The following is a 27,728-nucleotide window of genomic DNA, read 5'->3' as shown; positions in this document are numbered from 1 at the left end:
TTGAAGGTGAGGAAAAGATTATTTATTGGGACTGTTAAAAGTGTGACTGTCTCTTTAAGAAAAAGTAAGCTGCAGAGGGAATTATGGGGCAAGTAAGGGAAATGAATCCTCTCAAAGGTCCCCCTGAAAAACTGCCCAAGGTAAATGTTTTTTATGTCAGTCACTCTGGTCTGGGCAGAAACTCCCAACTGGGCCTGAGAGGCAGATTAGTGGGTAGACAACGCAGAAACTCTTCAAGAAGCTCTTTATTCGGAAGCCACAACAGAACTGAACTGCATTGCCGAGCTGGCCTGCTTTTATAGAGGCTGGCTCAAACAATGTATCAAACATAATTCAAAATTCCCTCCTAAAGTTCCCTCCTAAAACAACTGTCAAGGACCTGAGGACCTGAGGGAAAACTATATACACTAATACATAACAATGTCTGTCACTCTGGTCTGGGCAGAAACTCCCAACTGGGCCTGAGAGGCAGATTTAGTCTCCTCAGGAGATACTGAGGGGGATTTTCTTTCCCCACAGACAAAAGAAAGGGAGGAGGGTCTCTCCTAAGAATGAGGCTCCTGAGAACGTGTAGAGTTCGGCTCCTGAATTGGCGTCAGAAAAAGACACACGTCCCCCTTCATAGTCCAGAGTCACCCAGATCCTCCTGGGCTCCTCACTCAGGGACAGAGGAGAGTAATTAGGGAAGGTGAAGGCCCAGTACTTCCCTCTCCACTTCCCCACAGCCCAGATCCCCTCCTCAGGGCTTAAGGGGAAGAAGCCCTTTCTCCTCACAGACTTCCTGGCAACCCCCACATCCCACTCTTCCCCACTTCCCACAGTGACTTTCCAGAAATGTCTGCCTGCTGTGAATCCCTCACGTCCCAACACACGAGGTTCCTCATTGAATCTCTCAGGATTATCAGGCAGGAATTGAGGTTTGTCTCCCCTTCTCAGGCTTTTCCGATCCTTGGACAGGATGAGGCAAGGATGGGCAGTGTCTGGATCCAGAGTGACATTTGCTGTTGGGGAGAAAAGAGGGGAAGAGAAGATTAGGTGGAGTCAGCTGAGAGAGAGAGAGACGGACATCCTTATACAAAAAGCACACCCCAAAAAACCAGATTTCCTTTGAGATCAATGGGATTTCTTTGCATCGCATGCAATACTGAGACTCCTCCTTGCAGACTTTGATCAGAATAAATCCATTCATTTTATAAGAGGGAAAAACCACCCAGGAAACCTTTTACTCATCTCTTCTGTGTTAGTGAAGGAGGAAGAAAGGAGAATTGGAGGAGGCAGGAGGGGAGAGAAGCTGCCCCCCTCTGACATTGGGGTGGGAGAGGAGGACCCTGTAATAATAATAATACAGTGGTACCTCGGTTTATGAACACAATTGGTTCCGGAAGTCTGTTCATAAACTGAAGCGAACTTTCCCATTGAAAGTAATGGAAAGTGGATTAATCCGTTCCAGGCAGTCCGCGGAGTAACCGTTCATAAACTGAAGCGAACTTTTCCATTGAAAGTAATGGAAAGTGGATTAATCCGTTCCAGACGGGTCCGCGAAGTACTTAAACTGAAGCGTTCATAAACTGAAACATGGGTGTAATTGGTTCCGGAAGTCTGTTCATAAACTGAAGCGTTCATAAACTGAAGCGAACTTTCCCATTAAAAGTAATGGAAAGTGAATTAATCCGTTCCAGATGGGTCCGCGGCGTTCATAAACCGAAAATTCATAAACCGAGGTGTTCATAAACCGAGGTTCCACTGTAATAATAATAATAATATAATTACATTTGCATACTGCCCTTCATCTATAAGTCTCATGGTGGTTCACAGCATAAAAAGACAACACAAAACCACATATAGGAGTCCCCTCACTTTCGTGGGGGTCACGTTCTGGGCCCTCGTGCCCACAAGTGAAAACCGTGTTAAGAGGGGAGCCTGTTTATTCCTGCTCTCCATCTCTCTCACCCACTTGGTCTCTCCTTGCCTTCCTACCATCTTGAGAATTTTACAAAGGATGGCTTATTCCATGCTTCTCTTTTGGATTGAATATATACCATAAGTCTAGTTCGCTTCCTGGGGGAAGGGGGGATAACTCAAAAAGTTACCAGTTTGGGGCTGAGACAGTCATGATAGGCAAGTGTAGGGCTGCCATGTTTTGAAGAGCAAGAAAGAGGACACATTTGCCAACTTCTACTTTTAACCATGAATCACTATGACAACTTTTATTTTAAATACCCCTACTATATGTAGGCTATAAAAGGTGTGATATATTGCTAGTAGCAATGCTCTTAACTTTCAACAACAAAATAATAATAATAATAATACATGTTGTTCCCTTGCTTGCCACATGAAAGTTTTTGGGCTCATGTTCACATGTTCATGTGCACAGAACAATTTATTAAACTGTTTAACATCTGCATATGCCCTCTCCTTAAGGGCAGGGTTAACTCTTGCCTTCCCAGACTCCTTCTCCAAGATCTCGTAGCTGAGCCAGCGTCCTTTTAGTTCAGCCACAAGAGAAGGGATTTTGCTAGCTTAAGATGCGCCTCTGTTGTGATTCTCTGCTGCAGACTAGCTAAGCAAGGTGCCTTAGATCTGAGTTTAATACAGTAGAAAAAATTTCAAGGGGCATTATACCAAAAAATTGGGGCATTATACCAAATTTTAAAAATCTGTCTGGGCAGAAATTTTAATCATAAAAATAGAGGACGTGGCAGAGAAAAAGAAGGCATATGGAAACCAGACCTGGAAAAGGTCACATGGAAAAGCGACCCAACTTTCTCTAGGCAGGAATAAAACTCTTCCCTCCTCCATCTGATCCTTCTGGGTAATTTATTTACCCCCCTCCTTCTGCACTTTCAAGTCCACCCTCTCTGCCTTTGTGGTACAAACAGCAGGGCTAGAGTCAAGCTGTGGGTGGTTCTCAACTGTACAGGAGAGACTCTTGCGCCCCCCCATGAAACACTAGTCCCCCCCCCTCCTGTGAATTGGAGTATCCATGTGAAAGTTACCTCTCTGGAGATTTCTGAATGACTGAACATCTGAGGAAGCAAAAAGAGAGGCTTAATGGTCTACACTGCAATAGCTCAAAGAAAATCTATTTACAAAACATCTGTTGTTTCCTTATTTCAAGCAAAAGATTAAATCATAGAAAAAATAATTGCAAAGACGACAACTGTAGGCCTAAGGAATTAAAAGAAGGAATGTGTTTAGCTGTGATTCCTGCATTGCAGGGGGTGGACTAGATGATCCTTGGGATCCTTTCAAACTCAACTATTCCATGGGGAAATCAGAAAGGGTAAACCATACTAGAAGATGGCAGAATACAATCATTCAAAATTCACAAATGAAATGGTGATCTGTACTGGAGGGCTGGAGGAAGGTTAACATCTGCCCCAAGTAAACTGGTGGGAAAAAAGCTGTTCAAACTGAAATTTCCAAGCATGCTGACAAACCAAATTGCAGAGGAAGAATTGCCAGAGCTGGAATGGGGTTGATCTCATGAGAACTGTGGGAACTCTCAGGAGATTGGGATGGCTGAAGCATGAGAAATGGCTGGTGAGCTTGAAAGTCCGAGGAAGAGGGGGCTCAGGCCTTGGCTGTGCTGCTGGGAGACCAGTCTGGGCAGGAGGTGGAGGAGGGACTGGGTGCTTGTGGGCGCCCTTTAAAACACACTTCACCAGGGGGAAATCCAAGCAAATCTCGAGAAGCCTCAAAAGACCCTCTCCAGATTGTGTGGAGGGAAAACAAAATGCAAGAGAGGTTCCCTATACATGAGAACTCGAAAAGGGGGACATTGGACTGACCCAGCAGGATTCTCCTTAAGGGCTTTTGTAAGAAAACAAAATCTATAAAACTGAGGGGGAAACCAGGATAATAGTCTATGGGCAGGAATGGAACTCAGACTGGTGTGCAGGTTCTTCGCAGGGACAAGCTCTTCCCCCAAACAAAGTCTTCAAACCCTCTCCCAGTTCATTCATGGGACAGACAAAGAACCCAAACACCACTAGAGGACTGTTACCCACAGTTACGCCATTGATGGGGGTCCTAAATTCTGCAGAACAGCCGGTTCTACACACATGAAATATCAGCCCCCATCCCTCCTGTGAAATTGTTGCTCCCCTGGAAATTTACCTTTCTGAATCTGTTTTCTGCATAAAAGAGCATCTGAGGAAGCAAAAAAGATATAAAGTGTAAGGGCAACACTCTTCCACCTGAAATAAATCTCCATACAAAAGTAACATGTTTTGGCTCCCGAACGTCAAAAACCTAGAAGTAAATGCTGCAAGAGTCGCGCCTCAGAAATTGACCGTTTTGTAAGTTGAACGTCCTTCCGGAGCGGATTATGTTCGACTTCCAAGGTTTGGCTGTACAAGTATTAAATAGTATAGTGGAACCTCAGAAGCCGACCGCCTTTGAACTCGAATGTTTTGGCTCCCGAATGAAAGAAAAATAGAAGTGATTGTTTTTCGGAAGCCGAACCTCCAGCACGGCTTCTGCAGCTTCCGATTCGCTGCAAGAAGCTTCTTCAGTCAATTGTAAGTCACGCCTTGGTTCCTGAACCATTTCGGAGCCAAAAGGACTCATGGAGCAGATTAAATACAAGAACCGAGATACGACAGTAGAAAAAATGATTAAAACCAATAAAATCATAGGCAGAATCAATGAAAATAACTAAAGCTTTAAAACTCAGCAATCATACAGCAAGCGTACAAATAGCACAATAAAAATATTCAGCATGAATCCTGATGGTCTCTGAACTTTGTCACAGAAACTGGGCTCTACATTCTTGGACTGGAAGGGAGGCAGAGCTATAGGAATCCTGTAAAAGGATAAAGAGGGAAGATGGAGGCAGCCTTAACATCTTCCCCAAGTAAAGTGGTGGGGTAAATTATTTAAGCAAAACTTGTGAAACGTAACAGTCCGGTCTTGGCAGAGCTGTCATGCAAAGGGAAGTCCTTCCTCATGAACCTTTTAAAAATCTTTCAGATTTTTAACAAGCATAATTGTGTCCTAAAGGGTTCATGTGCTCTTGCTTCTCAATGGGGGAACTCTCAGGAAATTATTATGCTTGAAGCCCTAGATGTGGAAGCTGCAGGGGGAACGTCTGAGGAGGAGACGGCTCAGGCCTTGGCTCCACTGCTAAGAAACAAGCCTGAACAGGAGGCAGAGGGGGAACTGGGGGCTTCTTAATGTCCTTTGACTCCATTCAGAGCAGGAGAAGCTCCAAAAGGACAACCCCAGATTGTGTAGACGGGGAACCAAAAGGAAAATGAAGTTCCATAGAATTGTAAACAGGTGCTCATGGGAGGAAAAAATCCCATTCTTCATTACCTTTCAATATTTTCATTGTATCCTCCACAAGGTGATTTAAATCACAGGATTCCAAGGCCCTGTTCCTCAGCTCTGGAGGGAAAGCCATTGGCTTCTCTGGATTCTCTCTTTTCTCATACCTGGTGAAAAGAAAAGCAATGTCAGCCCATTCAAATCCACAATTCCTGGCACAGGAAAAGAAAGAAAATGAAGAAGAGCCCTGTTTTCCTGGGATTCAAACAGCCTCCTTTAGTGCAATAATGGAGGGGGAGGGCGGGGGCAAGGTCGGATGGGACCCAAGGATTGACCGCTATCTACCAAAACCTCCGGGGATCTATCAGTAGATTGCAATTAGCCTGTTGGACATCCCCGGCCTACAGGGACAGGCAGGCAGTGAGTGGGGAGATTCTCCTTACTACGGACTCTTCAGCCAGACCCCCAGGGGCCAAAACAGCAACCCCAGGCCTCTGAGTCTCCCCACTGATGTCTATTAAAGAAGTAGCAGAATCATATGGTATCAAAGGGCAGGAATTGTCTGAGGGTGAGGACAGCACAGCACACATTTTCTTTCTCTAGATGTCCCCAGAGAAGGTGTGAGGAAGATAAAGGGATTCACTTTTCTTGGAAAACGTGAAATGTTCCTCAAATCATCTACTCTGAACCTGAGTGACACCTTAAACTTAAATACTGCAGCCGGAATATGGTCAGGAATACAGCCAATTCCTTTGTGAGAAATCACCCCCTCCCAAGGGGCTCTATGGGGCAGGTGTTTGCTTGAGATAAGATGGGGTGGCCGGCAGAGTGTTTGTTGTAAGAGTGACTAAACTGGTCAGTCGAGAAGGAAACAACTAAGGCAATAATTGCTCCTAGGAAAGGAGCTTTGCCTTGTTCTGTGTGCCAGTAAAACAGCCTTCTCTTAGCAACACTTGAGTAAACTCAAAATATTTGTTTCTGGAGCTTGGGGATCTCTTGCTTTGATACATTAAATAGCCTTTGCTCTAGAATCAGATGTTTCTAAAAGATGAGACAGATCTTCCACAGGTGTGCAACCACATCAAATGATTAATCAAAAGGACATTCAGGCCAATACAAAACAAATTATAATCTGTATAATTGTGTATAATTACAAAAGAAAACCAAACCTCACCAAGGAAATGGCGCCAATTCATTGGGGAGAATTGGGGGGGGGGGTACAAATTCCAAAGAGGGGAATTTTCCCTGTGAGATGCTGCAGGGAGTGAGTCCCACAGTCTCTCCCCTGCAGCCCCTGTTTGAGGGCCATGTTTGAGGTTCTTGCATCCCGGCCTCATGGAGTGATGCTAATGGAAATGAGCCAGATCCACTTACCTCTGCAAGGTGCTTCTCACATCCTAAAGGGTAAAAGAGAAAGGAATTCACTGCACACCACAGGCCACACTAGGAAGACCCCCTCAGACCTTGACCCTCGGATGTCAGTCTGTCTGGCACATGCCATTGTGGGTAGGGATGACTGAATCTGCCAGTTTTGGTTTCTCACAACTTTTATTTTTCCAGTCTGAGATTATTAATTTTTCCGATATCAATTTCTCCACATTTCCACATCTGTTTGCAATTATTTTTTAGAAATCCTTATGAAAATCCACCAGCATTTTAGGGAAATTTCACATTTGTGGGTTCAAGAGAAGATTCCACCCCATCTCTTGTCTTAGATTATAATTTATTAACTTTACCCCTGTTGGCATTGTGCAATTGAGACATAAGTTAGCCTACAGGATAATCCTACCAAGGAACTGTCCCAAATTGTCTTCCTCAGAAGTCCCCACATTTTAAATTTTATTTTCCAACTGGAAAGAAAAAAGCACCTGCAGAATAAAATGCCTCCAAAGGGGTAAAAAAACAGCTCAGGGTTTCTTTGGCCTCAACCACAGTTCTGCTTTTCCTGTTCCCAGAAAACACGGGTCCAAGTGGTTTTGCCTTTGCCCTGCCGCTATCCCTCAGGAAAAACCTGCTCCTTAGTGCAACATCAAAGCAAACGTCAATCTGGAGAAAACCTAGCTGAGGTTTGCTCTCATTGAACAGTAAACAGCGGGCTTTCCTGGAGAAAAGGGGTGGGACAAGCAGCAGTCTGGATGAGTCCCTCTGTCTTGCTCTTTTGTGACTGTGACTGAGCACCATTTTGGGTCGATCTGTATCCATGGGGAATCGGATCAACCCAGAAGTTGTGGAGGGAACTGGAAGAGAAGCTTGGTCAAGAGACTGGCTCATGTCGGAAGGAGGCCTGGATGCATCCTTGGTGAAGCCTCTCACAGGGCAGGAAGGCAGCATTGCCCAGTGGGAAGGCATTCAGAGACAAAACATCAGCAAAGAGCAGAAAATCACCTCCCGTTCCATCAAGGACACAGAAGAATCTCTAGTCTGCATTAAGGTGAGTTACCATATTTTTCACTGCATAAGACGCACTTTTCTCCTTCTAAACAGTAAGAGGAAATTTATGTGCATCTTATGGAGCTAATGTGTTCTCCCTGGAGCCAAATTGCCCAGGGGTGAAAGGCAGATCCTGCTTTTTTTTAAAAAAGGGGGGAAATAAGAGCTAAAGGCTAACAAGAGGGAAAGAGTGTTGAAAGGACCCGCTCAGCAGCTGATTGCAAGAGATTGGGGAGGGAGATAAGGGAGCTAGCTCCCTTCCCAGCCCCACCCAGGCCTCAATTGTTGTCTACAAAGAGAGGCTGCTTGTTTCCCCAGCGACATGTGACTGGCTGATTAGATTATGTCACAGGTGCCTGGTGTAGGCTACTTCAGAGTAACGACTCTACACAGCTCTGCATTTTATCCTTTTATTGGTGCTGTGTATTTACAGTGCTAATCAACAGTGCTATTTACAGGTAGTTAATATATGTTGTTAGTCTCCCACAGAACCTCCGAATGGCGGTTCGCGCGTTTTCCTCCAGCATAATAATCTCAGCATACTGAATCTCCTCCCCCGGCACTTCCTGCGCAATTCCGGCGTCGGTGGGATCGGCCTCTTTCCCACCGTCTCCCTGCTCCCTTGTTCCCTTCCCCGGCGGTGCCTTGGCTCCGCTAGGGTACTCATGCTCTTGTCTCCACTTCCTGACTCACCACTCGAAGTCTCCCCCTCCCCGCTGGGGGAGGAGCTAGTATTCAAGATGGGAGGGGGCTGTCGGTAACTCTTCTCCCTCACAGATTATCTGTCTGGAAACTGTAGAAATGGGTCCCTGTCCTTTCCTAGAGAAGCTGCAGAACTGTGAGTTGTACCCCATAAAAACAGGATTTTTTCCCTTTACAAGGTAAGCTCAACAACTTTGAGCTGATCTTCAAAAATGGAGCTTTCCCCCTTTTCAAAAAAGATGCACAACTGTGAGCTGACACCCCTCCCCAAAAACGGGGCTTTTCCCATTTGCAAAATAGCTTCCCAACTTTGAGCTGATCCTCAAAAAAATGGAGCTTTCCCCCTTTGCAAAAGAAGCTTCCTCAAATATTTAATGGGGGGGGGGCAAAGGCACCTAGGCCTCCAGGAGTTGGCTGCTATGCCTAGGACAAAATATTTTTTCTTGTTTTCCTACTCTAAAAACTAGGTGCGTGACATGGTCAGGTGCGTCCTATGGAGCGAAAAATACAGTAAGCATCCCAGGTCTATTGGGTGTTCCTGTCCATTACAAACATGACTAGATGCTCCATCAACTGAGCCCCTGCACTCCTTGCATACATGAAAGGGGCACAGAAAGGATGGGAGGCAGCCACTTATTGGAGCCTTGGGCTGTTCCTGCCACCGTCTTACCTGCAGGAGTTCAGTCGCTGGCTGCTGACGCTTCTCCTCCATTTCCTGGATGATCCTCTCAAGGGAGGAGAGTTTCCTGGAGAGTCTGGCCAGCTGCTCATCCCTTCTCCCTGCAATCTCCTTCTCCACCTCTTCCATATGATTCAGGAGACGTTTCTCTTGTTCTTCCAGGAACTGGCGCAGTTCTCTGAACTTCTCCACAGTCTTCAGCCTCTCCATTTCTGTTAATTTCTGCAAGAAAAGAGGAGGTCTGAGTGTGGAAGATGGTCAGCTTTCAAAACATCAGGAACAGAATACTGACAATTCCACATAGACATGAAACCTCCAGTGGCTAAGGAAGAAAACATTTATTTTGAGGGGATAATTGCCATTTCTGTTGACTTCTATTTTGCAGAGGGCTAGTGCCTGAAGCAAGGAGCTTCCCCCCCCCCTAGCCATAGATGTTCCCTGCATGTTTTGGGGCATGGCATAACCAGAGTTCATAGCTGTTCAGAGAACATCCATGGACTTAAAACACCCCCTGGTTTGATTGGGGCCATTTAGGTGTGGGAAGGCAACAGAAACAGAGGAGGAGGAGGAGAAAGTGCAGAGTTTATCCCCATAGCTCCCTGAATATCCTAAAGATGAACAATAGCTCACATTTAGAAAGACAACTCTTTAGTAATATTTATGGTAAATCAGGATTTGAATTGAACTGCTTCCACCCTCTCAGCTCACAATTCCTCAGACTTCTCCTTGACGTCTATTCACGTAATAAACAACAAATGGGAAATACATTGTTACCCCAGGTTACAAACGCTTCAGGTTACAAACACATCAGGTTACAAACACTTCAGGTTACAAACTCTGCTAACCTGGAAGAGTTACCTCAAGTTGAGAAATTTGCCCCAGGATGAGAATGGAAATCGTGTGCCGGCGGCGCAGCGACAGCAAGAGGCCACATTAGCGAAACACGCCTCTAGTTTTTATTAATTATTATTATTATTGTTAAAGGTTTTCTTGGTTTACAAAGATATGTGCAAAGTCTTGCATAACATTTTTACAAATCAGTTTCATTTGTTGAGACATTTGGAATAAAGGGGGAAGAGAGGTAGATGGGGGGAGGGGGGTGGGGGGTGGGGTCGGGTGACAATGTTTCTATTTTGGTTAATATATGTGGGTTTTTTGTCAGCGAGCACGCCTCTAGTCAAATTCATAAGTAAAGGTACCACTGTAAACTCAAATTAGCTGCATCCAAAGGTGATGGATGCAGCTAATTTGAAGGGACCCAGGTGGTGCTGTGGGTTAAACCACAGAGTCTAGGGCTTGCTGATCAGAAGGTTGGCGGTTCAAATCCCTGCAATGGGGTGAGCTCCCGTTGCTCGGTCCCAGCTCCTGCCCACCTAGCAGTTCAAAAGCACATAAAAGTGCAAGTAGATAAATAGGGACCGCTCCGGCGGGAAGGTAAACGGCGTTTCCGTGCGCTGCTCTGGTTCGCCAGAAGCAGCTTTGTCATGCTGGTCACATGACCCGGAAGCTGTCTGCGGACAAACGCCGGCTCCCTCGGCCTATAGAGCGAGATGAGCGCCGCAACCCCAGAGTTGGACATGACTGGACCTGATGGTCAGGGGCCCCTTTACCTTTACCAAAGGTGAATTACCTTGTTATTGCTGAAAAAATATGGAGACCAAAACAGAACAATCCTTTGAAATTCACACCTCTGAATTGTTCAAGGTTGACCCAGCCAGGTAATGTTCACAAAAAATGTATTTATGAGGGTAAAGTACATATAAAAATATTTATACAAGGAAGTAGCCACCCTAACATCTGATTCATTTTCAGCATAATAAATGAATAAACACACTGATATGTAAAAAGGAGAAATGGGGAGAAGCTGAAATGGGCAGTTTTCCCCATCCCTCCTCAGTCCTGACTCGATTCTTCAAGTGCTTGTTCCCTCACTACGGTAGTAACAATAGTGACACTTACAAGGAGGTCTTTACTTTCCTTGTCCAGGTTTGCTTGATAGGCCAGAAATTCCTCTCTCTCTTTCCTCAGAATCTCCAGGTGGTGACAGATCTCTCTCTAAAGAGAAAAAGAAAAACTCAGGTTTGATTGAGACACACAGAGAGATGAATATTACACTGGCTTCATGGGCTCGGTGGCCTTACAATAATAGCAATGTTGTTTACTGGAGGAAATAAAAAGTCTAGAGGTTTTCAACCTTTTTGGGTCCATGACTCCCTCAACCAACTACCTTCTTTCTGTGGCACCCCTGTAGCGCTCAGGATCCCAGTTAGGTCCCCCCTTGCTTGCAGAGCTGGCAGCCTCTCACCCTTTCTCGAACACTCTCCCTTGTGGAGTGCTCTCTCAGCCTCCTCTCCTCTCCCTTCTCCTTAGCCTTCCTCCTCTTGGTCTCTGAGCTGCCCCAAAGAGAGGTGCCTCCTCACGCTGCCCCACAGGGGCCTGGGATTTGTCTGTCCATTCCCAACAGCAAGGGCCCCTTCACCAGTTTCCTTGCTTACTCCGAGGCCACCTCAGTTCCTGGCAGCCAACACCCCCTGGCCAGCCCCAGAGGCACCATTCGCCAGCGGAGGTTGTAGCCAGGGCTGCTGTGCAAGCCTTTGGGAGGCAGAGATGGCATCCAAGGAGGGAAGGAAGGAAAAAAAGAACGAAAGAGGGACAGAGGCCAGTGTTGCCAGAGGCACCCCTGAGCATCACTCAAGGCACCCTAAGGTGCCACAGCACACTGGTTGAAAACCACTGCAGAACTGGGATGGGAAAGTTTTCTAGTGCAGCAAACTAGTCTGAAGAAGAGCAAAGGGAGCCCGATGTCTCATCTTGAGGTCCCAGAGAGGCATGGGAAGAGGAGGAGGAAGAAGGGGTGAGGCAGGATCCAACCTGGGATGTATCAGTCTAGCATCAAAGAGATAGTGAGGTCAGCCCAAGAGGCTAGAGAGACAGGAATAGAGCAGCGCTTCTCAAAACGTCACCCATTCCAAGCCCCTCTTCTGCAAGCCTAGGGCTTTTCCACCCTTCCTCTTGACCCAGCTGCTTTGCCACTTAATTGGGTCAGATGGCGATTCAGGTTTTCTGCTACTTGTCAGTTATTTTCTCTGAAGTAGTCAGAGCCCACGTGTGCTTGTGCCACCAGGGGAGATTTAAGTGCTGCAGCTTCTTCCATTTCTGGGCCAAATTAATTCTTGCTGTGGCCAGAATCCACCTAAGTAGCTCCTTCAGTCAGAAGATTGCCAGCTTCATTTCATTATCATTACTGTTTTGTGCCATTATTCACATTGCATGGCACAAGAGTATTTTTGTGCTCTGGTCCATGGGGTCACGAAGAGTTGGACACGACTAAACAACAACAGTAGAACAAGTGCATTATTTTAAAAGGGATTAAAATGCATTTTAAAAAGTATTGTAGTGAAGTAGAAGAGAATGTTCTTTTTTATATACCGGTAATAGCACAGGTCCAATTCTGAGTTGTCATGGAAAAGTCACCTTTCCCCCTAGTTTCATTACACCTTATTACACAGGTCTCGCAGCACCCCCAGAATAAGCGTGCTCCCCACCAGTAGGTGCTTCCACCCCCACTCAAAAATCTGCTTCCAACAGATACTTTTTGGGGGGGATTCTGCACCTTCTGGTCAATTCCTGGTTAACAGTCCCCCCCTTGCTGCTCTGCTTTGCAGGGCATTAAGGAGGCATCCTGGTAGCCAAAAGAGACATGTACCTTACTTAGTTGTGTATGTGCAATTTACATTTGTACTGTTCTAAATATGTACAAAGCAACCTTGCTGGGAGATGTGGATGAGGTTAACCCTTTCTCTCCCTACCAAGCTCCCAGTTCAAATCTTTGAAGATGCTGCTAGTATTTCAATATCCCCTTGTCCCTCCCCCTGGCAGAGAGAAAGGCTTCAACTCCCTCCTCCCAGTTACAGGTAGGTAGCCGTATTGGTCTGACGAAGTCAAAACAAAATGGTATCTAAGGTGCTACCTGGAAGGATTCCCCCCCCTCCTCCCAGCCATCCCAGGAGCCCCCAGGCTTCCCCTTGGCTGCTTCTAACATAATAAACACAACCAATTAATGCCATGCTTACTTTGGACCTGAGAATTAAAAAGAAAACCTCCCAGGAAGAACCCACAGCTATTTCTCCCCCCTCAAGATCCAGGGATCTCCTACCTTGTATTCCTCGAAAGCCTCCTCCAGAGGAATCACCTCGTGGGGTTTGTGCTCCTTTGATTTGTCACAAACCACACAGATGGGGGCTTCGTCCTCCTTGCAAAAGAGTTTCAGGGGCTCCCGGTGTTTCTCGCAGACTCTCCCTTTTCCTCCTTCTCCCTTTCCCTCTTTGCACATTCTCCCTTTCCCCCCTCCTTCTTCTCTCCCCTCTTGAAGGCTGAGATTCTGGGCTATTTCTACCATATTAGCCAGTTGCCGATTGGGGATGAGGCTCCTTCTCTGAACTGTTTTTCTGCATTGAGGGCAGGAAGCCTCTGCCTCCGATTCCCCCCAGTACTGGATCAGGCAGGATCGGCAGAAGTTGTGCCCACACTCTGCGATGGTCACTGGATCCTTGAAATAATCCAGGCAGATGGAGCATGTGGCTTCATCACGGAGACGCTGGATGTGACCCCCAGCAGCAGCCATGGCTCCTTCCCGCTGAAGACCCGAATTAAGTTTCACTTTATCAGTTTTCAGCCACTGGGCGTTTCCTTTCCTGGAAATGACTCAGTGATCACGTGATCTTTTTTAAACCCCCCCCCCCGTCTTTATATTTCCTGAATGTTTTCTCAAGTAGCAGTGAATGCTTCTTGATTGCTTCCCATGCTTTTGATTACACACAAACACACATACCTAGTAAATTGTATTCCTACTGCAACATTTTCATTCATAGGCTTCCTTGTCATTTTTGAATTGGAGAACATCTGCCTCTGCCCTAAATGGACGGGAGTTCTGATTTAGCAAGTGTGAAGAAAACTCCTAAAAGTCTGGTTGCTAATTCTAACTTTATCCGTTTTTAGCATGCTGGCAAAGAATTTCAGATTGAAACAGACACTTTCAGCCTTGCCAAACTGGTGCCCTCTGTTTGCTTAAGACTCCTGCTCCCATCATCCCTAGCAAGGACACCCTCCCCCCCCCCCTGTGGTTGGGAAGAGCCCCTGCCTGAAGACCTTGCAGAGCCACTGCCAGTCAGTGGAGGCAATACTGACTTCGATGGACCTGGCAGAATGCACCATCTGCGCGGTGGAAGCCCATTTATGGAGTTCCTTCATGAATGCCTTGTATGACTTAACCACAAAAAAGGAACGTGACCAGCTGATACTAGTCTTAATATTGTATTATAATGTCAACTAAACTAAATTAAGTCATCAATGTTCTGTTAAGACCACAATTTCTGAACACAGATCAAGAATAAGGAACTGTGTAGCCGATGCACCGCTGGTAGCTCACTTTCTGGAAGCTTCACACACAGATGAGGATCTTACTTTTTTTTTTATTTGGACCCATTCTGACCCCATAGAAACAGCAAAGCTAAGATTACTGCAAAAAGAAGCAAGGTTTATATTCTTATTAAATACGCTGCACCCTGCTGGATTGAATACCGATATAGATTATAACTTTTTTTTATAACTGTAGTCTATAGCAGTGTTTCTCAACCTTTTTTGGGCCACGGCACACTTGTTCCGTCAAAAAAATCACGCGACACACCACCATTAAAAGACGGGGCAAATCCTGGGGGTTGGGAATGGGTGGGGGACTGAGGAATAGGGAGGATGAGGTTGGTGTACTTGCTGAGAGAGCCCTCGAGCACCGCCTCCGTCGTCTTGCCTGCCGCCAGCCCCCCCCCCGCTCCCTCCTGGGCTGGCCGCGGCTGAGCTGGGGCTGCTGCTGCTGCCGCCACCGCCACCTCCCTCCGGCCTCCCCGCTGGTTTAGCCGCCGCCGCTGCTGCTCCTTGGCGGCCCGAGAGCCCTCCCCGGCTGGCGGAGGAGGACGGCGAGGAGCCCGCCGAGGTGGGGCGGCTGCTGCTGCGGCTGCTGCTGTTACTGCCGCCGCTGGACGGGGCTGCTGCTGCTCCAGAGTCCCCGCCGCCCTGCGCCGCTGCCTTCTCCATTGAGCGCGCGGGGAGAGCGCGAGGAGGCGGCCTCGGCCATGAAGCGCTGCCTCACTCAGGGAGCAAGCGCGAGGAGATGACGGAGGAACACCCTTCACGCCCTCGCGCCCTCCAGACTGACCCGGCCGGCTTCCTTTCCGGCGGGTCAGCGCTGCCTATTGGCAGCCACAAATCGCCCTTCTCGTTGCCTCATGTTGCGGCACAGCAGCCACCGTCTCGCGGCACAGTAGTGTGCCGCGGAACAGTGGTTGAGAAACGCTGGTCTATAGGACCTCTAAGAAATAATAAGTGTCACTTCTTGGTCTGTTTTTCCTTCTCTAAAGTCATATCATTATATTTTCTTCTGTACATTTATTATTGTTTGACTCTCTTTCCCTTTAAGGTCTTTTTAGAGAGGTCTTAATTGGTAAAACCTGCGATTCTGTAACAGTATGACCTACATATAACTTTGCTTTACATGATGGTTGTGATCAGACTCTTTAGCTTGTGCTGGGCTGTTCCTATACTTTGACCCTTATTGGTATGTATATACATCTTTATTAGTAAAATGATTGTGAATATGTATAGATGTGACACAAAGATTGTCTTATATTTCTTTACAACACATAGTATACTGGGTTGCCGGTGAAGCTAATTGGGCGAAACAAGGAGTTAATCCAGATAACCTTGTCCCTGGATTGCATGCCCCTTCGTGAGATTTTAATTGCATGTCTCTTCGTGAGAATCTCTACTGCATTTGTTGGATTGGCGGGATTACAGACCTATCACCGGATTCCACAATATGTGTTGTACACCTTTGACAGTTTTCTTACTTTATGAACCAGCTACAAGACAAGCAAGCATCATCGTTGGAATGAACTCTTTCAAACCTTTGAACTTCCTTCAGTATTTTTGGGAGCAAGGGACTTGTTTTTTTATTTTGAACATTGATGACTTAATTTAGTTTAGTTGACATTATAATACAATTGTCATGGAATTATGCATGTATTTTAAGACTAGTATCAGCTGGTCACGTTCCTTTTCTGTGGTTTAGTGCATTTACACGTGATCTCGGTTCTTTTTTATGTGCAGGTGGCGCTGTGGGTTAAACCACAGAGCCTAGGGCTTGCTGATCAGAAGGTCGGCGGTTCGAATCCCTGCGACAGGGTGAGCTCCCGTTGCTCGGTCCCAGCTCCTGCCAACCTAGCAGTTCGAAAGCACGTCAAAGTGCAAGTAGATAAATAGGGACCGCTACAGCGGGAAGGTAAACGGCATTTCCGTGCACTGCTCTGGTTCGCCAGAAGTGGCTTTGTCATGCTGGCCACATGACCTGGAAGCTGTACGCCGGCTCCCTCGGCCAATAATGCGAGATGAGCACCGCAACCCCAGAGTCGGTCACGACTGGATCTAATGGTCAGGGGTCCCTTTACCTTTATGACTTGGCTATAATTATTAATCAATAATAATCCACAGTGTAAAGTCTTCCTATATTCCTGATAAAGTGTGGTGCCTTCCAATGGCTGAAAAACCTGGAGGGCTTTAGGAGAGGATTACTGTAGATACAATTCACAGAGGCTAAGCCTTTGGCTGGTTATATGCTCTGCCTCCATGGTTGGAAGCAGTAATCCTCCTGAATAGCGGTTGCTGGAGACTCCAGGAGGGGCTCTTGTGCTCAGCTCCTGCTTAGGGGTTTCCCACACACATAATGTTTAAAAAATGTTTTTGGTTTCACCTGCAGGTAGGAGGAGAGAGATCAAGACGGAGAATTCCCAGCAAGGGGAAGCTGTGCCGGAGGGAATATCCCTAAGGAACGTTCCTTTGTTAGCTGAGATTGCAGAGCAAAAGCATGAGTCCAAAGGACACCAGGGAGCAAACGAACACAGCCATCACCCAGAAGTCCTGTTCCCTTTAGTGAAAGCCCAGTGGACTTTGGAGCAGAAAAGCCCTTCTGCTCAAATCATGGGAGGAACGGCCAGCACAGTTTAGGTCTGGGGAGGCTGAATGCCAAAGAACATCCCTACGACTGCCCCGTGTGTGGGGAGAGCTTCCAGGAAGGATCCGCCATTGCTGAAGACCAGAGGATGCACATGGGAGAGGAACCGTAGGAATGGTCTGAGGGCGAGAAGCCCTTTCCCTAGTGAGAGATCTGGGTGAGCCATCCGAGCGGCCTCATGGGAGAGAAACCATACGAGTGTCCCGAGTGTGGGAAAAGCTTCAGCCAGAGGACCAATTTGGTGAGTCACCTGCAAATCCACACCGGAGAGAGGCCGTATCAATGCTCCCAGTGTGGGAAAGGCTTCCAGGGGCAACTCCATGTGAAGAGGCACCAGAAGATCCACACGGGAGAGAAGCCTCACGAATGCCTGGACTGCGGGAAAAGCTTTTCTCAGTGAGATACGCTGATCAAACACCAAAGGACCAACGCAGAGGTGAAACCTTATGAATGCCCCAAGTGTGGAAAAAGCTTCACTCAGAAGAAGGCATTAATCAGACACCAGATAATTCATTTAGGGAACACGTCCAGCTAATATTCTTGAAAAGCGCCACACTGTGCAGAAAAGAGAGGGAAAAGTGTTGGTTACATCCTGATTTGCAGTGGAGAACCCACACCTTATTTATGCCACGAGACATAGGCGGATGACAAGAGAGAAACCTAGCAAAAATAGGCTGAAATAAATCAATTGATCCAGCAGGAAGTTTAAATTAATACTGTAACTGATTAAAAATAGAAATTGGACCAATGTTTTCAGTTATCACAAAAAGATTTTTAAAAAGGAGGAGAAACAGTTGGTGTCATAGGTATTAATCTAGAACAGTGCTCCCCAACCTTTTTATTGCCGCGGACCAGTCAACGTTTGATAATTTTACTGCGGCCCGCTGAGGGGGGACATTGATTGTTTCGCGGCCTGCTGAGGGGGGACGTTGATTTTTTATATTTTATTTAGATTGTTTTGATTTAATAATTTTAATTTAATTGTATTTAATGTTCCTTGGGCGGCCCGGTACCAATTGATCCACGGATTGGCACCGGGCCGCAGCCCGGGGGTTGGGGAACACTGATCTATAAGATATAGATGATCTGATTAGAAAAATAATGTGCCCCCTGGGGGTTGATGGTATGAGAATAAAGTTTAATTTGAAGAGTCTATCTCTGTTGCACCAGCAGCAGCTGATAACAAAATGGATTGTGTTCAGGGAGGTTGGAGCTGAGAGATGTTGTGTTGTGTTTGAGAGGCCTGGTCCTTCCTGATTTGTTTTCCTGCTGCCTCAAGAAACCAAATGTTGTTGATGATGATGATTCAAGAAAGTTCTGTGTCAAGGCTTCCTGCCACAGGAGGGGACAACCAATCTGCCCACCCCCTGTTCTGGTCCCCACGATGGCGGCAGGGAGGCAGAGACACATTATCTCCACATTGCAGATCCACATAGCACTAGAAGTCGTGGCCCTCCAAGAAAGCTGAATGTTGGGAGATCCAGGACAGAGAAGAAGAAGAAGAAGAAGAAGAAGAAGAAGAAGAAGAAGAAGAAGAAGAAGAAGAAGAAGAAGAAGAAGAAGAAGAAGAAGAAGAAGAAGAAGAAGAAGAAGAAGAAGAAGAAGAAGGGGAGGAGTAGGAGTAGGAGTTTGGATTTCATGTCCCGCTTTATCACTACCTGAAGGAGTCTCAAAGCGGCTAACATTCTCCTTTCCCTTCCTCCCCCACAACAAACACTCTGTGAGGTGAGTGGGGCTGAGAGACTTCAGAGAAGTGTGACTAGCCCAAGGGCACCCAGCAGCTCCCCAGATTACGAGTCTACCACTCTTAACCACTACACCACATTGGATTTCATTATGCAGAGGATAACTGAACTATGGAACTCACTGCCACTAGAGGCAGAGATAGCAACCAACATAAAATCATGGAATTGCAGAGTTGGAAGGTACCACAAGGGTCACCTAGTCCAGTTCTCTGCAATGCGAAATCATTGGCCCAATGTGGTGCTCAACTTACGTTGACACACAAACATCACCAACATATAGGGGATGGAGCAAGGGGTGGTGGCTATCAGGTAGGTGGGGGGAAAGGTGTCTTTATTCCGACATCTGCCACCACCCTGTGGGAAACGCAGGGAAAGGAGAGCAGGCTGCACCGGTCAGTAGTCAGTGGCCCTGATAGTGGAGCCAGAGAGAGTCCTGACAGATCTTTGAGAGGGGTCAATTCCATAGGCATTTGCTGTTCTAACTCTTAGTATCCTAGGAGAGAAATCAGATGCAGCTGGTGCTGAAAAGATGCTCCTTGGGGGAATATCAACCCTAAACACACTTATCTGGGCAGAAACCCCACTCAATGCAATGAGGTTTATTTCAGACAAAGTGTGGAGATGGGGAGGCTGTATATGCAGAGGGCATTTGAAGCTGATGTGCTGTTCAATTTCTATTTTATTTTCTTCCTGTCTGAGCTATCCTGCCTAACGTGGGGGAAGGGGTTCATTTTTTTTTGTCCTCTATTAATGGTCAGGGGCCCCTTTACCTTTACTCCAACAATGCATGCATTTTTACAGCTGCATAAGGTCTTGTGGGGAGAGGAAGGTTTCGTGGAATCGCAAAGTTGTGAAGGGCCCTGAGGGTCATCTAGTCCCACCCCCTGCAGTGCAGGTAACCTTTGCCCAATGTGGGGCTACAACTCACAACTGAAAATAAAAACAAGATTGAAGGTGAGGAAAAGATTATTTATTGGGACTGTTAAAGGTGTGACAGTCTCTTTAAGAAAAAGTAAGCTGCAGAGGGAATTATGGGAAAAGGAAGGAAAATGAATCCTCTCAAAGGTCTCCTTGAAAAACTGCCCAAGGTTCTCTTGGCGGGTAAATGTTTTTTATATCAGTCTCTCTGGTCTGGGCAGAAACTCCCAACTGGGCCTGAGAGGCAGATTTAGTCTCCTCAGGAGATACTGAGGTGCGTTTTATTTCCCCACAGACGAAAGAAAGGGAGGAGGGTCTCTCCTAAGAATGAGGCTCCTGAGAACGTGTAGAGTTCGGCTTCTGAGTCAGCGTCATAAAAAGACACACATCCCCCTTCATAGTCCAGAGTCACCCGGATCCTCCTGGGCTCCCAACTCAAGGACAGAGGAGAGTAAGGAGGGGAGGTGAAGGCCAAGTAGATGCCTCCAAACTTCCCCAGAGCCCAGATCCCCCCCTCAGGGTTTAAGGAGAAGCAGCCCTTTCTCTCCATAGACTTCCTGGCGACCCCCACATCCCACAAGTCCCCACTCTCCACATTGACTTCCCAGAAATGTCTGCCTGCTGTGAATCCCCCACGTCCCAACACACAAGGCCGGTAGTTGAATCTCTTAGGATTGTCAGGCAGGTCTTGCGCTTCCACTTCCAATCTGACACTTTTCCGATCCTCAAACACGATGAGCCTGGGATGGGCTGTGTCTGGATCCAGAGTGACATTTGCTGTTGGGGAGAAAAGAGGGAAAGAGAAAATTAGGCAGAATAAGCCAAGAGAGACCGACGTCCTGATACAAAAATCACACCCAAAAAACCCAGATTTCCTTTGAGATCAATGGGATTTCTTTGCATCGCATGCAATACTGAGACTCCTCCTTGCAGACTTTGATCAGAATAAATCAATGTATTTTATAAGAGGGAAAAACCACCCAGGAAACCTTTTACTCATCTCTTCTGTGTTAGTGAAGGAGAAAGAGAGAATTGGAGAAGGCAGGAGAGGAGAGAAGGTGCCCCCCTCTGACATTGGGGTGGGAGAGGAGGACCCTATTCAAAACAACAACAACATAATTACATTTGCATACTGCCCTTCATCTTTACGCCTCAGGGTGGTTCACAGCATAAAAAGACAACACAAAACCACATATAGGCGTCCCCTCACTTTCGCGGGGGTCACGTTCTGGGCCCTTGTGCCCATAAGTGAAATCGTGTTAAGAGGGGAGCCTGTTTATTCCTGCTCTCCATCTCTCTCACCCACTTGGTCTCTCCTTGCCTTCCTACCATCTTGGAAGTTTAGGCCTTGCCGCCAGGGAAGATGCAGCAGGTGGCAGGGCAATTTTACAACGGACGGCTTATTCCATGCTTCTCTTTTGGATTTAATATATACCATAAGACTAGTTCCCTGGGGGAAGGGGGGAATAACTCAAAAGGTTACCAGTTTGGGTCTGAGACAGTCATGATACAGTAGGCAAGTGTAGGGCTGCCATGTTTTGAAGAGCAAGAAAGAGGACACATTTGCCAACTTCTACTTTTAACCATGGATCACTATGACAACTCTCGTTTTAAATACCCTTATTATTGTAGGCTATAGAAGGTGTGATATATTGCTAGTAGCAATGTTATTAACCTTCAACAAAATAATAATAATAATAATAATAATAATAATAATAATAATAAATGTTGCTCCCTTGCTTGCCACATGAAAGTTTATCGGGTTCATGTTCACATCTTTGTGAACGTAAGTGTGCACAGAACAATTTATTAAAATGTTTAACATCTGCACATGAACTCTCCTTAAGAGCAGGGGGATGTTAACTCTTGCGATCCTACCGGTAGACTCCTCCAAGATCTTGTAGCTGAGCCAGCGTCCTTTTAGTTCAGCCACAAGAGAAGGGATTCTGCTAGCTTAAGATGTGCCTCTGTTGTGATTCTCTGCTGCAGACTAGCTGTGAAATTGTGAAAATAGGGGATGTGGCAGGGAAAAAGAAGGCATATGGCAACCAGGCCTGGAAAAGGTCACATGGAAAAGCGACCCAACTCTCTCTAGGCAGGAATAAAACTCTTCCCTCCTCCGTCTAATCCTTCTGGGTAATTTCTCTCCACCCCTTCTGCACTTTCAAGTCCACCCTCTCTGCCTTTGTGGTACAAACAGCAGGGCTAGAGACTACTACTACTACTACTACTACTACTGCTACAAGCTGTGGATGGTTCTCAACCGTACATAAGAAACTCTTGACCCCCCCATGAAACACTAGTCCCCCCCCCTCCTGTGAATTGGAGTATCCATGTAAAATTTACCTCTCTGGAGATTTCCGAATGACTGAACATCTGAGGAAGCAAAAAGAGAGGATTAATGGTCTACACTGCATTAGCTCAATGAAAATCTTTTTACAAAACATCACCATAACATAGCATCTGTTGTTTCCTTATTTCAAGCGAAAGATTAAATCATAGAACAAATAATTGGAAAGACGACAACTGTAGGCCTAAGGAATTAAAACAACTAATGTGTTTAGCTGTGATTCCTGCATTGCAGGGGTTGGACTAGATGATCCTTGCAATCCATTCAAATTCTACCATTCCATGAATCCATGGGGAAATCAGAAATGGTAAACCATACTAGAAAATGGCAGAATACAATCTTTCAAAATTCACAAATGAAATGTTGAACTGTCTGGAGGGCTGGAGGAAGGTTAACATTTGCCCCAAATAAACTGGTGGGAAAAAGCTGTTCAAACTGAAATTTCCAAGCATGCTGACAAACCAAATTGCAGAGGAAGAATTGGCAGAGCTGGAATGGGGCTGATCTCATGAGAACTGTGGGAACTCTGAGGAGATTGGGATGGCTGAAGCATGAGAAATGGCTGGTGAGCTTGAAACTCGGAGGAAGAGGCGGCTCAGGCCTTGGGAGACCAGCCTGGGCAGGAGGTGGAGGAGGGACTGGGTGCTTGCGGGTGCCCTTTAAAACACACTTCACGAGGGGGAAATCCAAGCAAATCTCGAGAAGCCTCAAAAGAACGTCTCCAGATTGTGTGGAGGGAATCGGCTAATTATACCAGCACTTGAGTAATTTTGTGTAAGGTCTTAAACAAAATTAAACTCCGACAAAGATAAAAACAAGCAAGAGCATAGAGGAAATCGTTAAGGCATAGTCATTGAGTTGCATATGCTCATAGGAATGATTGGAATATACTTTTTGGGGTTGCTAGGAAGTTGCAGGATGAATATTGTTATTGCTAAAATGAGAAAGATAAGGATTATTAAAATGTATAATTTGTTAATATTATTTGATTTGGTCTCTTCTGTAAATATAATGTTTAATTTAATGTATGTATTTTGAGTTTTGAAAAGATGGTGTATTTAAATTCAGTAATGATCTGTTTTCGTCGCGTGATAATATATTGTAAATTGATGTAAGGAAAAATGTATCTATTTTGTTTTCTACAATTTGTATTTTGTTTCTGAAAAGAAATAATAAAGATTTTTGAATTGCAAAAAAAACAAACTCATGGAACAGATTAAATAAACGAACCGAGATAAGACTGTAGAAAAATGATTAAAAACAATAAAATCATAGGAAGAATCAATGAAAATAACTAAACATTTAAAACTCAGCAATCATAAAGCAAGCGTACAAATAGCACAATAAAAATATTCAGCATGAATCCTGATGGTCTCTGAACTTTGTCACAGAAATTGGGCTCTGCGTTCTTGGACTGGAAGGGAGGCAGAGGTATAGGAATCCTGTAAAAAGAGGGGAGATGGAGGCAGCCTTAACATCTTACCCAAGTAAAGTGGTGGGGGAAATTATTAAAGCAAAACTTGTGAAACGTAACAGTCCGGTCTTGGCAGAGCTGTCATGCAAAGGGACGCCCTTCCTCACAAACCTACAAGCAGAATTGTGTCCTTTGGGACTCATATGCTCTTGCTTCCATCCTCAATGGGGGAACTCTCATGAGATTATGACACCTGAAGCCCTAGATATGGCAGCTGCAGGGGGATGTCTCGAAGCTACGGACATGAGTTTGACCAAACTGCGGGAGGCAGTGGAAGACAGGAGTGCCTGGCGTGCTCTGGTCCATGGGGTCACAAAGAGTCGGACACGACTAAACCACTAAACAACAGGGGGATGTCTGAGGAGGAGACGGCTCAGGCCTTGGCTCCATTGCTAAGAAACAAGCCTGAGCAGGAGGCAGAGGGGGAACTGGGGGCTTCTTGTTGGCCTTTGACTTCATTCAGAGCAGGACAACCTCCCAAAGGACAATCCCAGATTTTGTAGACAGGAAACCGAAAGGAAAAGGAGGTTCTGTAGAACTGTAAACAGATGCACAGGGGAGGAAAAAATCCCATTCTTCATTACCTTTCCATTTTTTCATTGTATCCTCCCCAAGGTGATTTAGATCACAGGATTCCCAAAGCTCCACAAGGTGATTTAGATCACAGGATTCCAACTGGTTCCTCAGTTCTGGAGGGAAAGCCACTGGCTTCTCTGGACTCTCTCTTTTCTCATACCTGCTGAAAAGAAAAACAATGTCAGCCCATTCAAATCCACAATTCCTGGCACAGGAAAAGAAAGAAATTGAGAGGAGGAAGCCAGCAATGGGAAGGCAGGCACTGAGGGGGGAGATTCTCCCTCACTACGGACTCCTCAGCCAGGCCCCCAAGGGCCAAAACAGCAACCCCAGGCCTCTGAGTCTCCCCAATGATGTCTATTAAAGAAGTAGCAGAATCATATGGTATCAAAGGGCAGGAATTGTCTGAGGGTGAGGACAGCACGACACACATTTTCTTTTTCTAGATGTCCCCAGAGAAGGTGTGAGGAAGATAAAGAGATTCACTTTTCTTGGAAAACATGAAATGTTCCTTAAAACATCTACTCTGAACCTGAGTGACACCTTAAATTTAAATACTGCAGCCGGAATATGGTCAGGAATACAGCCAATTCCTTTGTGAGAAATCACCCCCTCCCAAGGGGCTCTATGGGGCAGGTGTTTGCTTGAGATAAGATGGGGTGGCCAGCAGAGGGATGCTAATGGAAATGAGCCAGATCCACTTACCTCTGCAAGGTGCTTCTCACATCCTAGAGGGAAAAAGAGAAAGGAATTCACTGCACACCACAGGCCACACTAGGAAGACCCCCTCAGACCTTGGCCCTCGGATGCCAGTCTGTCTGGCACATGCCATTGGGGGTAGGGATGGCGGAATCAACCAGTTTTGGTTTCTCACAGCTTTTATTTTTCCAGTCTGAGATTATTAATTTTTCAATATCAAGTTCTCCACATTTCCACATCTGTTTGCCATTATTTTTTTTTAAAAAAATCCTTATGAAAACCCACCAGCATTTTAGGAAATTTCACATTTGTGGGTTCAAGAGAAGATTCCACCCCATCTCTTGTTTTAGATTATAATTTATTAACTTTACCCCCATTTGAAGTTTGCAACTGAGACGTAAGATAGCCTACAGGATAATCCTACCAGGGCACTGTCCCAAATTGTCTTCCTCAGAAGTCCCCAAATTTTAAATTCTACTTTCCAACTGGAAAGAAAAAAGCACCTGTAGCATAAAATGCCTCCAAAGGGGTAATAAAACAGCTCAGTGTTTCTTTGGGCTCATCCACACTTCTGCTTTTCCTGTGCCCAGAAAACACGGGTCCAAGTGGTTTTGCCTTTGCCCTGCCACTTTCCATCAGGAAAAACCTGCTCCTTAGTGCAACATCAAAGCAAACGTCAATCTGGAGAAAACCTGGCTGAGGTTTGCTCTCATTCAGCAGTAAACAGCGGGCTTTCCTGGAGAAAAGAGGTGGGAGAAGCAGCAGTCTGGATGAGTCCCTCTGTCTTGCTCTTTTGTGACTGTGACTGAGCACCATTTTGGGCCAATCTGTATCCATGGGGAATCGGATCAATCCAGAAGTTGTGGAGGGAACGGGAAGAGAAGCTTGGTCAAGAGACTGGCCATAGCTGCCAAGTTTTCCCTTTTCTCGCGAGGAAGCCTATTCAGCATAATGGAAAATCCCTTTAAAAAAGGGATAACTTGGCAGCTATGAGACTGGCTCATGTTGGAAGGAGGCCTGGATGCATCCTTGGTGAAGCCCAGCAAAGGGTAGGAAGGCAGCATTGCCCAGGGGGAAGGCATTCGGAGACAAATCATCAGCAAAGAGCAGAAAATCAGCTCCCGCTCAATCAATAACACAAAAGAATCTCTCGTCTTCATTCAGGTGAGTTACCATATTGTTCGCTCCATAAGACACATTTTTTCTTCTAAAAAGTAAGAGGAAATGTATGTGCATCTTATGGAGCAAATGTGTGGTCCCTGGAGCCAAATTGCCCAGTAGTGAAAGGCAGGTCCTGCTTTCGTTTTTTAAAGAAAGAGCTAAAGGCTAACAAGAGGGAAAGAGTGTTGAAAGGAGATGCTCAGCAGCTGATTGCAAGAGGGAGATAAGGGAGTCCCGGCCCCGCCCAGGCCCCTTGCCCAGGCCTCAATTGTTGTCTGAAGAAGGAGGCTGCTTGTTTCCTCAGCGACATGTGAGTTGTACCCCATAAAAACAGGACTTTTTCCCTTTGCAAGGTAAGCTCAACAACTTTTAGCTGATCCTCAAAAATGGAGCTTTCCCCCTTTGCAAAAGAAGCTTCCTCAAATATTTAATTGGGGGGGGGGGGGCGGCAAAGGCACCTAGGCCTCTAGGAGCTGACTGCTATGCCTAGGACAATTCTACTTTTGGGGGGGGAATCCTGCACCTTCTGGTCAATTCCTGCTTAACAGTCCGCCCCCCCCCCTTGCTGCTCTGCTTTGCAGGGCATTAAGGAGGCATCCTGGTAGCCAAAGGAGACATGTACTTAGTTGTGTATGTGCAATTTACATTTGTACTGTTTTAAATACAGTATGTACAAAGCAACCTTGCTGGGAGATGTGGACGAGGTTAACCCTGTCTCTCCCTACCAAGGTCCCAGTTCAAATCTTTGAAGCTGCTGCTAGTATTTCAAGATCCCCTTGACTTCAACTCCCTCCTCCCAGCCATCCCAGGAGTCCTCAGGCTTCCCCTTGGCTGCTTCTAATGTAATAAACACATCCAATTAATGCCATGCCTACTTTGGACCTGAGCATTAAAAAGAAAACCTCCCAGGAAGAATCCACAGCTATTCCCTCCCCCCCAAGATGCAGGATCTCCTACCTTGTATTCCTTGAAAGCCTCCTCCAGAGGAATCACCTCGTGATGTTTGTGCTCCTTTGATCTGTCACAAACCACATAGATGGGGGCTTCATCCTCCTTGCAAAATAGTTTCAGGGTCTCCTGGTGATCCTCACAGACTCCTCCTCCTCCTTCCTTTCCCTCTTCGTACATTCTCTCTTTCCCCCCTCCTTCTTCCCTCCCCTCTTGAAGACTGAGATTCTGGGCTATTTCTACCATATTAGCCAGTTGCTGATTGGAGACGAGATCCCTTCTCTGGACTATATCTCTGCACTGAGGGCAGGAAGCCTCTGCCTCCGATTCCTCCCAGAACAGGATCAGGCAGGACAGGCAGAAGCTGTGCCCACACTCTGGGATGGTCACTGGATCCTTGAAGTAATCCAGGCAGATGGAGCAAGTGGCTTCATCACAGAGATGCTGGATGTGACCCCCAGAAGCAGCCATGGCTCCTTCCCACTGAAGACCCGAGTTAAGTTTCGCTTGCTCAGTTTTCAGCCACTCGGAGTTTCCTTTCCTTGAAATGACTCAGTGACCATGAGATTTTTTTTAAAAAAATGTCCCCAAGTCTTTACATTTCCTGAATGTTTTCTCAAGTAGCAGTGAATGCTTCTCGGTTGCTTTCCATGCTTTTGATTACAAACAAACACACACGTACCTAGTAAGTTGTGGTATTCAAACTGTAACAC

The 27,728-nt window shown here is 46.1% G+C and overlaps 1 protein-coding gene across 1 annotated transcript; it reads right to left on the bottom strand.

Moving 5' to 3' along the window:
- Positions 1 to 27,616, bottom strand: LOC118080203 (zinc finger protein RFP-like). Its single transcript, XM_060270889.1, has 13 exons — positions 27,025 to 27,616; positions 24,913 to 24,935; positions 24,216 to 24,367; positions 22,154 to 22,183; positions 20,068 to 20,584; positions 13,239 to 13,776; positions 11,042 to 11,137; positions 9,074 to 9,304; positions 6,646 to 6,668; positions 5,320 to 5,438; positions 4,120 to 4,152; positions 2,997 to 3,026; positions 1 to 1,001 (listed from the first exon to the last, which is right to left on the bottom strand). The coding sequence occupies exons 1-13, from the start codon at positions 27,484 to 27,486 to the stop codon at positions 484 to 486; spliced, it is 2,772 nt and encodes a 923-aa protein (XP_060126872.1). The 5' UTR covers positions 27,487 to 27,616; the 3' UTR covers positions 1 to 483.
- Positions 27,617 to 27,728: the final 112 nt, after the last annotated feature.

Source organism: Zootoca vivipara, chromosome 2 (assembly GCF_963506605.1).
Source record: "Zootoca vivipara chromosome 2, rZooViv1.1, whole genome shotgun sequence".
Lineage (NCBI taxonomy): Eukaryota > Metazoa > Chordata > Lepidosauria > Squamata > Lacertidae > Zootoca > Zootoca vivipara.
This window is presented reverse-complemented; position numbering and strand designations above follow the sequence as displayed.